Source organism: Rhipicephalus sanguineus, chromosome 7 (assembly GCF_013339695.2).
Source record: "Rhipicephalus sanguineus isolate Rsan-2018 chromosome 7, BIME_Rsan_1.4, whole genome shotgun sequence".
NCBI classification, from domain to species: Eukaryota; Metazoa; Arthropoda; class Arachnida; order Ixodida; family Ixodidae; genus Rhipicephalus; species Rhipicephalus sanguineus.
Window position 1 is genome coordinate 146,137,873 of NC_051182.1, and position 16,598 is coordinate 146,154,470.

Genomic DNA, 16,598 nt, shown 5'->3' on the forward strand with positions numbered 1-16,598 from the left:
AACAGCTCCCCTGTAAAGTGGCTTCATCGCTTATCGCTTCCTCCGCGAGTGCAATATGGTGCCGCAAGAGAGAGAGAGAGAATAAACGTTTATTAACTAGTCCTTAATTAGCGCCTAAAGTGGTCAATCGCATTTACTTTAATACGCGGCTTTCGAATCCTCAAACCGGTAGTATATTATGCTATCACGAGGGGACATGTGCACCGAGCGCCATCTGTCGCCAGTGGCAGAGGCGGCCTTCCGTAACTGAAGGGGAAATAGGCGAAAAAAATCATATCTGACGAAAAAAAGCTATTTACCGAAAAGGACTCCAGGTTCTATACAGCAGAGACCCATGGAACATTCAGGTAAAATTGCAGCGTCACACATTTTTTGCCCATTTCCCACCTTTTCCGACACCTTTTTTTGCCTATTTCCCATTCAGATACGGCAGGACGCCGTTGCTGCCGCCTAGAGATGTCGTCACGTACAGATGCCCTGAAATCCTGGGAATGATAATACTCTATTAAACGACATCGTTTATTATACTGCGAATGCATCTCAATCAGAAGATAAAGCCAATGGTTGTGAGTATAATATAATGACTATGCATATGCAACAGTACGAACACACACCGTTTGCGTCGTACACGATAACGACAGTACCCGCGCTAAACAAGGTCAATAGCCTCGTTTTCACGAGGCACGAGCCGTTGCGTGGCGTATACGTTGCTAAGCAGCTCGTCGCGCATATCAGTGACGTCACCGTGATGTCGCAGCCGTGCATGCATGTCCGTGACTGCGATGACACAGCGAGAAATGTAAACGAGGGGCGGGGCGTATGCATCACTAAACACTAAACAGTTTGCCGCGCGCATATCAACGACGCCGTGACGTCACAGCCGTTTACGCATGTCCGTGACGTCGATGACGCAACGATAAAGGTAAAGGAGGGAGGGAAAGCGGGGAAGTTCGTTGGAGGAGGGTATAAGTGTCCGAAAGCGTGAGCACGACGGCGCCGTTTACTCCCCCAGTGGTGCCGCGCGTGGTGGTGTTATGGCGGGGGAATCCTGTTCAAGACGTCGTAGACGGCCTCGAACATGGCGTACGCCTTCCACTCGTGCGTGGTGCCCCTAATCGTGAATGTGGCATGCAGGGCATCTTCACCCAGGTCGTCGAACACGATGCACCGGTCGTCGGGGTAGGCCTTCAGCATCTGCTCGACCTGCAAGAATGCGGTCCATCAGCAGTGCCGAAGCCAGAAGGCGGGTTCGCTTGGAGGGTTCATACCCGTATTCTCGACATTTTAAGATTTGGTTTATGGATATACATGGGCGCACATGCAAACATGCAAGTATTTGTTTTAAGGCGCGAGAGAACACAACCACGAGAAAGTGCACGGGACAGAGCGCCACTAACAACTGCAAAGCAATTGTCCACCGCCAGTAATGTCGCAGGCGAAACAAGACAGACAGGCAGGAGTCGACGTCTTCCCCAGAGCCAGAGCAGGCAAAGCGTTTTCTACATCTTCGCACACAAACGTGTGTGCCATAGCGGATGGTTCATAGATGATGGTGGGTGTCAATATGAACGTACACCAACTCGCCAAACAGAACGTTCTCTTAAAACACGCAAGGGTGGTCGGAAGACTCCACGCTCACCCCCACCCCCCCCTCCCCCCAATAAGAAAAAAGAAAGTCCTGGCAACGCCCTGGTCCACCAGGGTGTGGGAACACCGCGCGCTTTATGCGCAGCATTAGAGATTCTCAGTGAGTAGGAGAGTGAAGCCAAGTGTGCACGTGATCCTAGAGCAAAATACAGTGACTAATTAATGGCTGCTAAGATATGCGGCAAGAGGAGGCAGTTCGGGATGCCAGAAACCAGTTTAGTGACCCCCCCCCCCCCCGCTTTCCCAGCTGGCCTAACCTGCTCGCGAGACCTCCACTGCTTCTCTTACCTAACTTACCTTGCAGCTGAGGAATCCCTGCATTCTACAGGCCTTCTTGAGCACTACTCTTCGCGATGCCATAGTGCAGCCGATATGGCGGATGAAATGACGTCATTGCTAGCGAAAGATTAAAAAAGAAACGTCATACGCCTGTTTGTAACACAAAACTACAGGCTTTCTTTCTGAGAAAGCCATTTAATTTTTCTGTTGTGTAACTTCGTGCTCTACAGTTGTGGCGAGGACAAATATATATATATATATATATATATATATATATATATATATATATATATATATATATATATATATATATATATATATATATATATATATATATATATATATATATATATATATATATAACCGAAACCCAAGCAGTGATGACGAGTATGCACATGTGAGAAGATGAAGCGCAGAAACAATGCTCACACTAAATTTCCCCGCGCGTGCGAGCGGCCGGCCCGGTCGCGATTCAGGCGGGAAAGGTACGGCGAACGAAGGGCTTGAGGCGCGAAACGTGAACTATCTCAGATGCACGGTAACGATGGTCCGAAGAAACCTCGATGGGAGTGACAAGGCAGTTGACTGGGGATGTTTGTTCACGGACAACGTATGGTCCAAGAAAGTGCGATTGAAACTTGGCACACAATCCGGGAGTACGAACAGGCGTCCAAAGTAGTACTTCATCTCCAGGACGGAAGGTGACGTCGCGATGAAAGCTGCCATGACGCTGCTTGCGGTTGTGTTGACTGGCCTCTGTGTTGAGGTGAGCACGCTGTCGACATTCATCCAGCGTAAAGATGAAATGTTCTGGTGTAGTTGTAGGGGTTTTCGTCGTTACATTGAAGAAAGAGGCGTCGATAGTGAATGCCGGCACACGACCGTAGACGAGGTATAAAGGTGAATATCCGGTAGTCCGTTGGACAGATCTGTTGTGCGCAAACGTCACGAAGGGTAAGATTGTGTCCCAGTTATCAGTAGTTTGGTCCGATGTACATTGATATCATGTCTGTTAGAGTCCGATGGAATCGCTCTGTTAAACCACTTATTTGAGGATGGTAGCCTGATGTCATCTTATGAACTGTCCCACAAGTTTTTAGCACTTCCTCGAGAATTGTGGACAAAAAGGTGTTCCGCGATCACTCAGCAGCACGCGAGGTGCACCATGACGCAACACGATGGCTTCCAAAAAGAAGGCGGCCACGTCTGACGCAGAACTAGTGCGTAGAGGGGCGGTCTCTGCGTACCGTGTGAGGTGATCGACCGCTGTCACAATCCACCGACGACCTGGTGACGTTACGGGAAGTGGCCCGACTAGGTCTATTCCGATAATGGCAAATGGTGTTTCGGGACATGGGATAGATTGTAACAGGCCAGCAGGAGGTGAAGTTTGTCTTTTCCGGCGTTGACAAAGTGCGCAAGAAGCGACATACTTGGCCACAAAGGTAGAAAGGCCAGGCCAGAAGAAACGACTCCTAATGCGGTCGTATGTATTGTGAAACCCCAAGTGGCGAGCAGATGGGTCGTCGTGCAGTGCTTCGAGAACTTGTGTACGCAGCGAACGGGGAAGTACTGGCACCCACCGATGTCCATCGGTATTGTAAGTATAGCGATGCAGCACGTTGTGTTCCAGCTTGAACCGCCTTAGCTTACGACTTAGTCTGGCATTAGGTGGAGAAGACGTGCCACTTAGGTATCCGATGACGCGGTTACAATAGGGGTCGTCACGTTGACACGAGGCAAACTGAGCGCAGCGGTTAGAAGATAGCGACTCGGCAACTGCCAGTGGCGATAACGTGAGTGAAGATGAAGCCTCATGAGCACCTGAGGGGCAATGAGGGTGCTTGGTCGGAGATGAAAGTGGCAGAGGGCAGCGAGAGAGGGCGTCGGCTTCCTGATGCTGTTTGCCAGACTTGTACACAACGTCAAAATGTACTCTTGCAAGCGAAGTATCCAGCGACCGAGGCGCCCAGACAATTTTTCAGTGAGGACAACCAGCATAAAGCGTGATGGTCAGTAATCACACTGAAGTGGCGTCCATAAAGGTACGGTCGGAATTTTTGTATGGCCCAAACTACAGCGAGACATTCCTGCTCTGTTATCGAGTAGTTCTGCTCCGCAGGTGTTAGTGCACGACTGGCATAACCGACAACTCGCTCTTGTGAAGTGTCGTCGCGCTGTAGAAGGACAGCACCGATTCCATGGCCGCTTGCGTCTGTGTGCAGAAAAGTGGGCGCACTCTCGTCGAAGTGACGGAGGACGGGTCTGATGTTAATGCACGTTTGAGGGCTTGGAACGCACACTCGCAGTCATCGGTCCAAGCGAAGGCTGTTCCTGACGTCAGAAGCTAGTGTAATGGCCCCGCAATGGCAGCAAAGTGACTGATGAAGCGGTGGAAGTAAGACACCAGACCAAGGAAACTTCGCAAATGTTTCTGATTTTCTGGACGAGGGAAACGAATCACGGCAACAATCTTGTCCGGGTCCGGTCGAACGCCATCTTTACTGACAAGGTGGCCCAGTACTTTAATGCTTTTGCTGGCGAAGTGGCACTTCTTTGTAATGAGCTGAAGTCCAGCGTTCGAAATACATGTTATAACTTCGTTCAAACGCTCAAGGTGCTGAGGAAAAGTAGAAGAAAAAATAACGATGTCGTCTAAATAACATAAACAGGTTTTCCAGTTTAGGCGTCGTAAAACAGTGTCTATCATGCGCTCGAATGTTGCAGGAACGTTGCATAATTCGAAGGGCATTACGTTGAACTCATAAAGCCCATCCGGCGTTGCAAAGACTGTTTTCTCTTTGTCCGCTTCGTGCAGAGGTATCTGCCAATACCCGGACCGGAGGTCGAGACTGGAGAAATACTCTGCAGCCTTGAAGGAAGTCGAGGGCATCGTCGATTCGTGGCAACGGATAGACGTCTTTTTTCGTGATCTTATTAAGGGCTCTGTAATCGACAAAATCGTAACAGAGCCGTCCTTTTTCAGGACCAACACCACAGGAGATGACCAAGAGCTGGACGAAGGGCGGTTGACGTACGTCGCGTTTGAGCATGTCGGCGACGTTGTCCTCGATGATTTGCCGTTCCGCCGAAGACACGCGGAATGGGTGGCGGCGTACAATGGAGCTGCCGTCCGTTTCGATGCGGTGCTCTGCGACGGAAGTGCGGCCGAGAACCTTGGAATGTACGTCAAACAAAACGCTGTGCTTTTGAAGAATGGCTAAAAGGCCTCTCTTTTGCTCAGCAGTGAGGTGGGGATTGATCGCAGCCTTAGAATCAGTTGAGGCAGACAAAGGTGGTGGTTCTGCGCGAAAGGAAACCAGCGAAAAAGGCTCAGTGTCAGCGAAGCAACTCACAGCAGTGCCTTGGGGCAGCATCACTGGCCGAGGACCGACGCTTTACCGTCGCTAAACCGCACAAGTCCAGGTGCTATGGTAAGCCCCGTAGGTTTGCAGCGACCAGATGGTGCAATGAACACGTCACCATTAACATAGGTATCAGAAGCCAGCGTAATAATATTCTCGTCTCCCGGCGAAATACAACAATCAGCGGCTGCGACGAAACGCAAGCTGTGAGGAACGTCATCGGAGGAAAACTCTGTGTCTGTCATATGAATGACTCGCTGACGACAAGATATGAAAGCTGATGCTGAAGAAAGGAAGTCCCATCCCAAGATGAGCGCGTGAGTGCACGAGGGCAGCACAAGAAACTGAATATGATGAAGGATGCCATCAATCGAAACCCGCACTGTACAAACATTGGAAGGCCGAATAAGAACTCTGTCAGCGCAGCGAAGGGGAGGGCCATTGTTTGGCGTCTTCACTTTTCTCAAGCGGGAACACAAGTCTGCACTAATGACGGAAAGCGATGCGCCTGTGTCCACCAGTGCCTCAGTCCGTACACCTTCAACATACACCAACAATATATTTGACGGGCGGCCCGGAGGAATTTCATATAGTGCGAAAGATGCAGCTTTCCCTCCCGAAGCTGCACTATATAGTTTTCAAGTCGATGATCAGGAGTCGAAGTAGCAGGTCGAAGTGGCGAAGAGGAGCGCCGCATCGGTGAAGGCGAGCGACGACGCGGGAATCGGGAGCTAGCAACTGCGCCGATGTTCTGCGGAGACTGTGATCGACGTGGGCTGTTCTGGTAAGGGCGACGATATTGCGGTCCAGTGGTGTAAAACTCATCCCGTTCAAAGTCCTCGTAACCTCGTCTTTCGTCTTGCTGACGGCGTCGGTAAAATCTTGAAATATGGCCACGGACGCCACAATAGAAGCAAATCGGCCGAAGAGTGCGCCAGGCGTTGGAAGGCGGACCGGCGCTCGTGGTGTGAGGGAGTTGAACGAACCATGCACTCCAGGCGCCGGTAGTGGTGTCTCCTGGGGCGGTGGTGTCATAGCAGCAATCTGAGCATAAGTTGGCGTTGGCACGGGATGCGGGCTCGGGACTTGCGTGCCGGTCATGGAAGCCAGTTCCTCCCTCACGACTTCACGTAGATTGACACCAGGTGGCGTCGTGCGAACCTCAAGATGGCACGGCGAAGCTTGTGCATGAAGTTCCTCTCGGATGATCGAGCGGATCAATGCACGCAGCTCTATGTCGTTGCTTGGCCTCAAATCAGACATGTCAGGTTGCAAGCGTGCGGTCTGAAGCTCATCGAGGCGCTGACAGGTAGCGACAATATCGGCTACGGTCGTGGGGTTCTGCACTACGAACGCACTGAAAGCCACAGTCCCTATACCTTTGAGCAGGTGGCGCACACGGCCGTTCTCCGCCACTGAGCTGTCGACGCGACGGCAGAGGGCGAGTACGCTTTCTACGTAAGAAGTGTATGGCTCTCCCGTGTGTTGAACACGCCCAGTAAGCCTCTTCTTCGCGATATCTGAGCGCACAGACGGGTTGGCAAATATCTGGCGTAGCTGAAGCGTAAAAGAGGTCCAATTCGGAAAATCTGTCGCATGGTTATAGAACCACGTCTTTGCGACGCCTGTTAGGTAAAACGCAACGTGGGTAAGTTTCGTAGGCGCATCCCAGTGGTTGATGGCACTCACGCGGTCATACTCCTCCAGCCAGTCTTCAACGTCTTCACCACAAAGCCCTGCGAACATTGGTCGATCCTTTTGAGGGCTCGTGACCACCCAAGAAGGGGTTGCCGCCGGGGAGAGCATTGGGGTCGCTGCCGTGCTGGGCTGCTCGTCTTGCGACATCGCCGAACGCAGGTGGTGTAAGCGGCGTCCCGAACGGAGCTCCAGGGATGTGTTCTAGGTGAAGCTGGAGATGGTCGGTTAGTCGTGAGAGGATCCAGGGACCAGACAGCACTCTCCACCACTTCTGAGACAACGTTTAGGACGCTCAAGACACTTTATTGTGTCGAGTATGAGCCCCACAGCCCAAACCCAAGCAGTGATGATGAGTATGTACATATGAGAAGATGAAGCGCATAAACAATACTCACAATATATATTTTTTCTTTGTGTACACGTACTTTCCTTCACATGGCGGGATTCCGCAGCACTTTTATTCGCCGAGTGAGTCATTGCCAGCAGCTTGCTTCCGTACCATGAAGAGCGCAATAGCAAAACTTCTGTTCACCGCCACATGCCGGATAGTCACGTGACGCTGGGTAGAACACTAAAAAAAAAAACATTGCCCAAGGACTCCGCATACATATAGTTAACCAGTGAAGGCTAGAGCGTGCGGCCCCGCTGTTAAGCAGTGGCTTAATCCCAACGTTGTATTGAAGCCTTTCTCAATTATTCGGGTGGTTTGAATGACGAAATCCGCCGGCCTTTGAGGATGACGTCGAAGAGCTTGTTGACGTCGAGAGCAGCTGGGGAACCACCGCGTCAGTACCTCCATGGCATTGTTCCGTTGTTGCTGAGACCGGATCCCGTCGATAGTAGCCAGGTTGTTGTCGAACCACAGGCGGTCGCAGCCGAAGTTCCGCTCGAGAAACTCTCGCCGAAAGCGGGCGTTGGCCCCGGCGAACGCGTTGCGCCATTGCCATGTCGACGCTACTCTGCCGGCACTGCTGCTTCCGCCATCTTGGGTCCCATGGAGAGACGACGTCACTGACGGCGCAGCCAACGGCACGTGCGCTTGGGTGCGACGTAGAGAACGACGTAACTAACGGCGCAACCAATGGAGGCCATTATCGAAACATGTGGCGAACGGTCTTTCGCTTCGCCTAGCCATATAAAGCTTTCGCTGCAAAATGTTCCGCAATGAAAGCCGGGTAGAACATTATTTTTTCGTACAAGTTTTACGGCGGTTGTACGACGTCATACGTGACGTTTCAGCTCAGGTCACGTGACTTTCCCGCACGTGACGGCGACCGGAAGTTTTGCTGTTGCCCTATTAAAGGGCACGGAATTACACGCATGCCCCTATGCCTGCAACCTATAGCGCCGAGGTAGTACATAGTAGCATGCACGTACCTTGTACTTGATCGTATCAGCATTGTCGTATGCGAAGAAGCTCAGAAGCTTCTGGCCCGGCGGCGGGTAGCGCCAGTAATGCGTGTGCGTCACTTCGTCGTAGTAGTACTCGTGCTTTCTTATCTGCTCCGCGGGCAGCGGGGTGGTGCTGTTGAAGTCGACAAACTGCGTGGACGAGGGTCAGACGTGCGAAGAAAATCACCACCGAAAAACCATGTTTTCCGTCCAGTTAGCCCCGAAAAAGACCTTCCCATCTAATCTCTTCGTTGCCAGGTATAGTCGGTTACAACCTAAAAATAAATACAAGCTCTGCCCACGGCCATCGCTGCCCCTCCCAAAGAGAACTTGCATAAGTGCTCCGTCCAGTGGCATTTTCTTATTTTCATGAAGTCGAATTGTCAAGCACATCCTCGAGTGTTTCAGATAAAGTCCCTGGATTTTTTTCCTTTTACCTATAGTTGGATAAAACTTTAGAAGTCTGTGGCATTTCCTCCTCAATGTCGGATGCACACAAGCCTGAACCAATGGGTGCGCACTCCAGACTGACGTCGTGGGCCGGACGGCCGGTCACCCCGCCTTTATGTTTTTTTTTAGATTTTATATTTTTAAAGCAGCGCAAGAGACGGAAGCACAAGACCACAGGACAAAGCACTGTTCTTCTTTGTCTAGTGCTTCCTTATTATGCGCTGCTTTAAACATGAATCTGTAACCAACTCGCGCAGTCTTACATCCGAGTAGGATTGAAAATTGGGCGAGTTGGTAACGATTCAAAGCTGGTAGAGGCAAAACAGCGCGAGAAACAGGGACCAAGGAAGAGCAGGCACGACACGTATTGATATTGGTACAGTATACGTATTGATGATGTCCTGTCTACTCTTACTTGGTCCCTGTTATATCGCGCTGTTTTGCCTCTACACCTGCTATGAGTCTTACATTCCTTTGCTGTACTAGAATGTACGCATAGAAGTTACGTATGATTTCACCCATTCTCTTTGGAACGGCACGTACCCGTCGGCGGCTGTAGCGCTGGACGTCCTGAGGATGTCGCAGCAAATCGATGAAGTTGATACCGTCGACGCTGGTCCAGGCATAATTGATGGACGTGGTGACGGAGAAGCACAGTCTCTTCCTGTTGAGCACCGTCTTCCAGTGCGGGAAATCTCTCAGGTTGTCCAGCTGCACGTGACGCGCGCGTCAAGCCAAGGAGTCACGTGACGTGGTCTCCGATTAGCCGCGCATTCAGGTCAATTTGTTCAGGACTGAATGTATGGATGCTTATTTCATCGGCGAACGGTTTTAACAGACGCTGGCGAAGGTGAAAGAAAAATTCGGCATTATGTCATATTCCATAGTGCTTGAAGGCAAAAGCCATGAACCAACCAGCTCAGCAAGCAGCCATGCTGCCCACTTGGTAATGTGTTGAATTATGCTATCGGGGACTAGACTTCCTCAACGACACAACAAGAGGTGGGCATTAAATTCCCAATCACATACGCACATTTTTTTCGCTTCGGCACTCCTAATGCAAGCACATTGTTACATACAGCAACGTATCTATAAACGTTGACATACAGCCTCTATTGTATAGGTAGTGTACGTATTGGTCCGTTAGAATTGAGAGCTGTGTATTAGGTATTACCGCCAGGTGTTAACACCAGGTATTTATATCTAGTAGCATGACTGCTTGATGATAGGCATTAACGCCACTAGGCAGATAATTAGGCTAAGGTCGAGGGCGTGGGCTCGATTCCCGGCCGCGGTGGTCCGCATTTCGATGGGATCGGAATGCAAGGAACATCCGTAGTGCGCATATTTAGGCGCACGTTAAAGAACCACAAATGCTGAGTAGGGCTATAAGCATAGGCGTGCGCACGAGGGGAGCAGCCCTCCCCCCCGCCTAATTATCCGAGGAGGGCGCCAAGTCAGCCTCATACCTCCACTTAGTCGGACCACAGGTGTTGCATTCCAAGAGTTGTTTACTTCCCATTTACCCCCGGAAAGACAGAGACCAAAGGCAGGCCGTTGTGGAAAGCACGTCATCGCTTCATTTTCAGTTTTTTTTTTCATCCATTGTGAAGCATGCTTGTCATCGGACTCAACCAAAGGGGGGAGGGAGGGGTCTGCGCTGAAGGTCTGCACCCCCCCCCCCCCATCTCACCACGACCACCATGGGGAAACCCTGCGCACGCCTATGTTAAATAGTGCGCTAACTGAACGCAGACACAGCACAGAACGAAAAATATAGCGGGACGTCCTGTGTTTTCTGTTCTGTGCTGTGTCTGTGTTCACTTCGCGCACCATTTAAATGAACCTTAGATTATCGAAATTCACGTGGCGTTCCCCGCTACGGCGCGCCTCATAAAGATCGCATCGTGGTTTTGGCTCGTTAAACCCCGGCAATTATTGTTACCATGACAGAGTAGGTATTACAGCATTAGCGCCTAGTGACGTCACGAGGGACGACTCACCATGCCTCGCGTGCCCGGGCCGGGCGGCACGATCGGGTTCGGCGGCGAAGCGAACAAATATGGCGCGTTGTTCTGGATCCTGTCCTGCAAGATGTTCGGCTCGTCAGGTGGTGTTGCTCGTGCTGAGCCCAACGAGGTCGGCTTCCCTGCGTGACGAGAGGGCCAGCCGATTTTAGCGGCTGCACATTAGGCGTATTGTGGATCGTTTTTACCATAGAGTTTCCTACAATACTGTTACATGCCATCAGGAACAAGAACGCTTCAACAAGACGATGAAGACGAAGAATGAAATAGCGCTCGTGTTGTTGCTGTTCCTCCATCTTTGCAGCAGCTACTTGTATCTCCGTATGTATATTTTGTAAATACATTTCTTCTTTTTATACTCTCACCCGAGACATTTGGTGGAGGTGCTGGGTAGACGTCCTTGCGAGGGAACTTACTAGAGGGAACTCTGGCGCTAGTGTCTACGGCAGCTGCAACGCATGGCGCTTCAGCCAGCATGGGAATGATGGGTAGTACACGGATTTGTCTAAACTTCGTTCTTTCGGCTTCGTTTGGCTCCGCGTCGCCTGCATCCGCTTTGTCGCAAGACGAAGTTCAGCAAAAGTCAGCAGTTCCACTTCACCACTTTATCCTTTTTAGGCTCACGAATTCAAATCTGGTCACGAAGTTCACCACGATCCATTCTTTTATCCGAAAGAAAAGACACAGCAATAAACAAAGCCGCAAGTGCGTTCGAAGACCGCAAGTACGAAGACTAGGCAAATCCGCGTACTACACCCATCATTCCCATGGTGGCTGAACGATCGCAGCGCCAGAGTCCCCTCTAGTTAATTTTAGGAAACTCTATGGTTTGTACCTTCACATATAAAACCAGAGATGTCGAAGTACTCCTAAAAAGTAATTAAAGGGGCCATGACACGCAATTTCTCGATCATAATCTGTGTTATGTGGGTTAATCCTTGTGCGTTCGCAAATAAGCTGGCGAAATTTTAGCGCATTTGGTCGAGCACTTAATTTACAATTGCTTACTTTAATAAACACGCGAGCGGCTGGACAGTCGAGCCACACTGGCGCACTCGCGAGCCGTGACGTAACAAGCAGCTTGCTTTTACTAATTACCTTTAACATTTTAAAAAATGTAACTAAGTTACATTACGAATTAGAGCTGGCTGAAAATAATGACTTACATTATATTACTTTTGAAATGTAATGAAATTACTTTCAAAACACTTTACGAAAGTTCATTATTTATGCACTAACTAATGTACACTTCACTTACGGCACATATACACTGAAACCTCGGAGATCTTTCTTCAACATTTCACGCTTCATGTGTGACACTCAGATTAACCTTTCTTTGTTATTTTTTTCCCTTTGTTGTTCAAGTTTTACGCCATAAGGGAAGCGGAAATGCTCTATTTTAGTCTAAAGTGATCGTGAAAGTAATGAGTACTTTTCTCGAAATTGATCGTTTGATGAACTCATTACACTGATTAATTACCAGCCCCCAAAAGTAATTCATTACGTTAATCATTACAGCAAGAAGTAATGTAATTGCTGCACTTTACCTACTGTGACTGCACTACTGCCAAGTCTGTATAAAACCCCCAAACAAGCGCCGAAGATGATGTTAAACTGGTGGAAGCAACAATATATACTGTAGGAAGTCTACATTTCGACCAAGAGACCACTGCTTGTGTAGCAGTTGTTTCGTTAGATGGCGATACAGCCCCTGTAGCTGGTCGTGCTCGCTCCGCAACCACTCGCTCGGCTTTTCGCGTTGCCGCATACACCGCGATTTAGGCACCGTATCCAGTGACAATCAATGTCCTCGTATTTTACACTAGTTATGAAATAAATACCTTTGCAATAGCGATACTTTGCAGTTTTCCTTTCTCTCCCCGGAGTTGTTCGCGAATGGGATAGCCTAGGTGCATCTATAAGTAACACAATGATGACAAATAGTCGAACTGGTGTAGCGTTTCTGGAGTCAACTCTTCGATATTGCCTGTTCAACGATTGATCGTCACTTCAAGCATCCATCTTTGTGACCGTCCTCGTTTGTGCAACTAACACTGTATCGCGGTATGATTTTCTTAAGTTGTTGGAAAATGTAGTGATTTGCAACATTGCGATAATCTATACTGAAATGTAAAACGCAGTTACATTCAGTGCGAGTTGCTTTTAACTATGAGCATTGAAGCTATTTGCTGTAGTTCCACGTTGGCAAGCTGTTTCACATGCTTGGATATTTTTTTTTGGTGTTTGCTTAGAGTGTACATACTGTTGTAACTGTTGCTGATTAAACTAAACATACATTGTATGTGTGATCATATACCCACCTGCTATGATTTTGATGTGAGGCTGGCATGCCGTATTGTGAATAAATGAAACACCGTAAGAATTGCCCAGGAGCAGTTCTCTGGTCTGAAGTTGGTCATATAATCATGACCTCATAAATAAATACATTTAATAATGCTGCTTTTAAACGGCCGAGTTATATTACACGCACCTCAGTATGTCGGCGACCATGGTTTCGGGTATACGGCCGTTGCCGAGAGGAAACACCGCAGCCGTGTGTATAAAATACCAGCTGGGCTCCAAGACGGGAGGACCTGTCACGCTGCCCCGGAAAATCTGCGAACCACAGAGTTAACATTTCACGCCATAGAGTTAACATTTCTTGGCGCGCGCTCGCTTAACTTGCACCGTCACGCGCGCCAACTGGCACGGCCGGTCTAGAGGCGCGCGCTCGCTCCGGAGCGAGCGCGCGTCTCCAGACCGGCCGTGCAACTGGCTGACGCGGACCAAGAAACCACCGCCCACTTATCGGCCTACCGCTGCAACGGAGCCCGCAAGTCCCGGCCGCAGCTGATTTCGTTCGCTCAAACCACGGCTGAGGGCAGCATTTTCGCGGCGCGCGAATGCGCTTGTCACGTGGTTCTTTTTGTATTTCGCGGGCTTTCTTTGCAGCTTAGAAAAAATGGTATACGTAAGACTTTCTTTATCGCAAATAATGCAATTGGGGTTTCTGAAGACGGTCTCAAACTTTGCAAGTTGCATTTTTTGCCTAAAGTCAATATTTAGCAATTTAGTTAAATAATCATAGTTAACAAATTAGTTAATTAACAATAAAAAAATTGTCTATAGTGCGCAAGGTGACTGTCAGTAATTTGCAACTGATTTCAGTCGCCTGCCTCTAATATTGTATTTTTTAACCCTTGGCTAAAGATAGCAAGGACATCCAGTATGTATATATACACAAGCCGGAAAGAAAAATAATTCAGAAATATTCTTGTGAAGCGCGGAATTGAACGGGAGACTTCTCGCTCCGCAGCGCGCGGCGTTAGACGGCTAGGCCACGAGGCGTACGTCTTTCAGCATGTTAACGGCGAGCTATTTATATACACCATTTACTTCAGCGTGCTTTCTTGGTAACCAGCGAGATGGCGCGAAGGACGCAAGGGGTGCGCTTTAAAGGTCGTCGTCCCGCTCGTTGCGATGCGCGCGCGCCTCGACAGGTGCACTTCGCCCTACTGGCCGTGCTTGCCTGCGTGCGCGCTTATCTCGTGAAGAGGTTGGTTTGTATGCCTTGTGCTTTCACCGCGATGTCCGCGCTGAAGTTACAAAGCGTACGAAGGTCTCTTCGCTCACTGCAACGGCAGAGTTTGCGAAAGGAGCGCTCTGTTCCAACAGAAAGTAACAACTGTGACAGTTGTTAGTTTGCGCTCGTCCTGTGTATACTTGTGAATTCGTTTCGTGCGTTCTTTATGTTTGAGCAGCGCGCTTTAAGTGTCGAGCTGTGCATAACCCTTGATAGTTCGCCCTCGTCCTGTGTGTGTTCTCTTCGTGCGTCCTTTGCGCTTGAGCGACGGGTTGGAAATTTCGAGATGCTTTCCGTTCTTCGTGTTACATTCTAATTTGTTGTTATCGCATTCAATGCTTCGCCGTTGCGGCGAAACTGACTTTTTTCTTTATTATCAAACACTTTGCAGTATGCAATTGTTCCTTTATTATCAAACACGTCACAGTATGAAATTGTTCCAGACATTTCGTCGCACATGACTGAGTGCGCATTCATCTGCACGTTGTCACAATTGTAAACACTCAAATCGGAAAGGTTGACAAGATGACCATTACAACTAGCACACGCACGCGAACAGCACGTCATCTGAAAGGAGGTAAAAAATATTCCAAAAGGCATCTTCACAACGATAACTTGAAATACTGAACGTATTCATCTTAAAGACATAATTATCGAAGGGGAACGAGATGTACAACTCTGGGGAGATGGCCTTTACTAGCGGATAATAAAAAACATACATTTCAAAAATGTTGTAGTTCGGTCGAGTTGGTCATCCATGAACTTAGCTTGTATTAGCGCGGTACAAAAAAGAAGAAGTAGACACGACACGACAGACAGGTAGGCGCCTACCTCTCTGTCGTGTCATGTCTACTTTTTTTGTACCGCGCTAATACAAGCTAAGTTCATACATTTCAAGTTACGAAATGAAGTCTAAAACGCGCTAAATACTCAAGAGCTAAAACTACATTGAATTTTTGGAAAGGGCATTTAATTGTACAAAGAAAAAAAGAAATAACATGCCGCACGTCCCATTTAGATACTACACTAATCGATGACATAACTTTGGCGAATTATTGGAACACTTAACGATTCGGCGCATGCTGGATGTTCAGATATGTAGCATGGCCACTAGATTTTTTTATGAGACACTGTTCACAGAAATCTCAAATGCGTGCTCGTGTGTGTTTGTGAGTGTGGATATTGCGATGGCCAGAGAAAAAATTCCAGTCACCGTCAAGATGCTCCAAAACAAACAAATACTCGCAGTTAGAGAGCTAACTGGCGAAGCTAATGAGCTAAGCGCGATGGTCCTTCAACATGAAAACGCGAAAATCACAGAAATTGATGCCACCCACAGAGTTCTCGCGGCACTGATACAATGATGATAGTGCAAGACTGAAATCGCAGTGACGCCATTGCGATAACCATTCCGACTGCACTCCCGGTAATTTCTTCGGTGACGGCAACACGTCGGCAATGTGTCCACTCCCCAAATTTATTAAAGCTACACAGAACACTAACGTACGCAATACTTCGATGATAAAAAGAACGCATTTTGAAAAGGTCGTTAGTTTACATTCTGGCGTAAAGGCCGGCACTCTTCGCTTGACGGCACCTCGCGACAGAATACTGCAGGCAAGATTATAACCTGAAATTGCGCCGTCACCGTGCATTCTCAATGGAGGTTATGCTGCAGCTAACACAAACTTAAGTCCCTAGATTTTTTGGGGAAAAAAGTTCTAGGGACACAGACAGCCGGAAAATACCGTATCATCACGATTATAGCGAGCCCCCGACTATGACGCACGGCTAATTTTGTACTAGGAAAATTGAAAAAAAAAAAAACTAGATGCCCAATTTCGCTTTCGAACCCGATCGTCACGCGCATACAAATTTGGGCTACTCTACGAGGCAAAGAAATACGAATTGTGCGAACACGGTAACTACCCGTGCACAAAATGCCGGTGCTCTTCGATTGATGACCGGCAGCTCGCGAAAGCAAAGTGCCGGTCGAAAAAGAACAAATGACGCTTTCATGGGCAACTCCTGTCGAAAAACTTTCCAAACATCCCCCCCCCCCCTATGTGACAAACACATTATTTACGACAGAGGATCAAAATTCCGCGCTTACTTTGGATCCAGGATGTCGCCCACCTTTAGGTACAGCCGCAAGTG

General features: G+C 48.8%; 1 protein-coding gene across 1 annotated transcript; it reads right to left on the bottom strand.

Annotated features, from left to right (window-relative positions):
* Positions 1-500: 500 nt before the first annotated feature.
* On the bottom strand, positions 501-13,468 carry LOC119400194 (uncharacterized). Its single transcript, XM_049417995.1, has 5 exons — positions 13,350-13,468; positions 10,835-10,980; positions 9,375-9,542; positions 8,367-8,531; positions 501-1,203 (listed from the first exon to the last, which is right to left on the bottom strand). The coding sequence occupies exons 2-5, from the start codon at positions 10,835-10,837 to the stop codon at positions 1,033-1,035; spliced, it is 507 nt and encodes a 168-aa protein (XP_049273952.1). The 5' UTR covers positions 10,838-10,980; positions 13,350-13,468; the 3' UTR covers positions 501-1,032.
* Between the last annotated feature and the right edge of the window lie 3,130 nt (positions 13,469-16,598).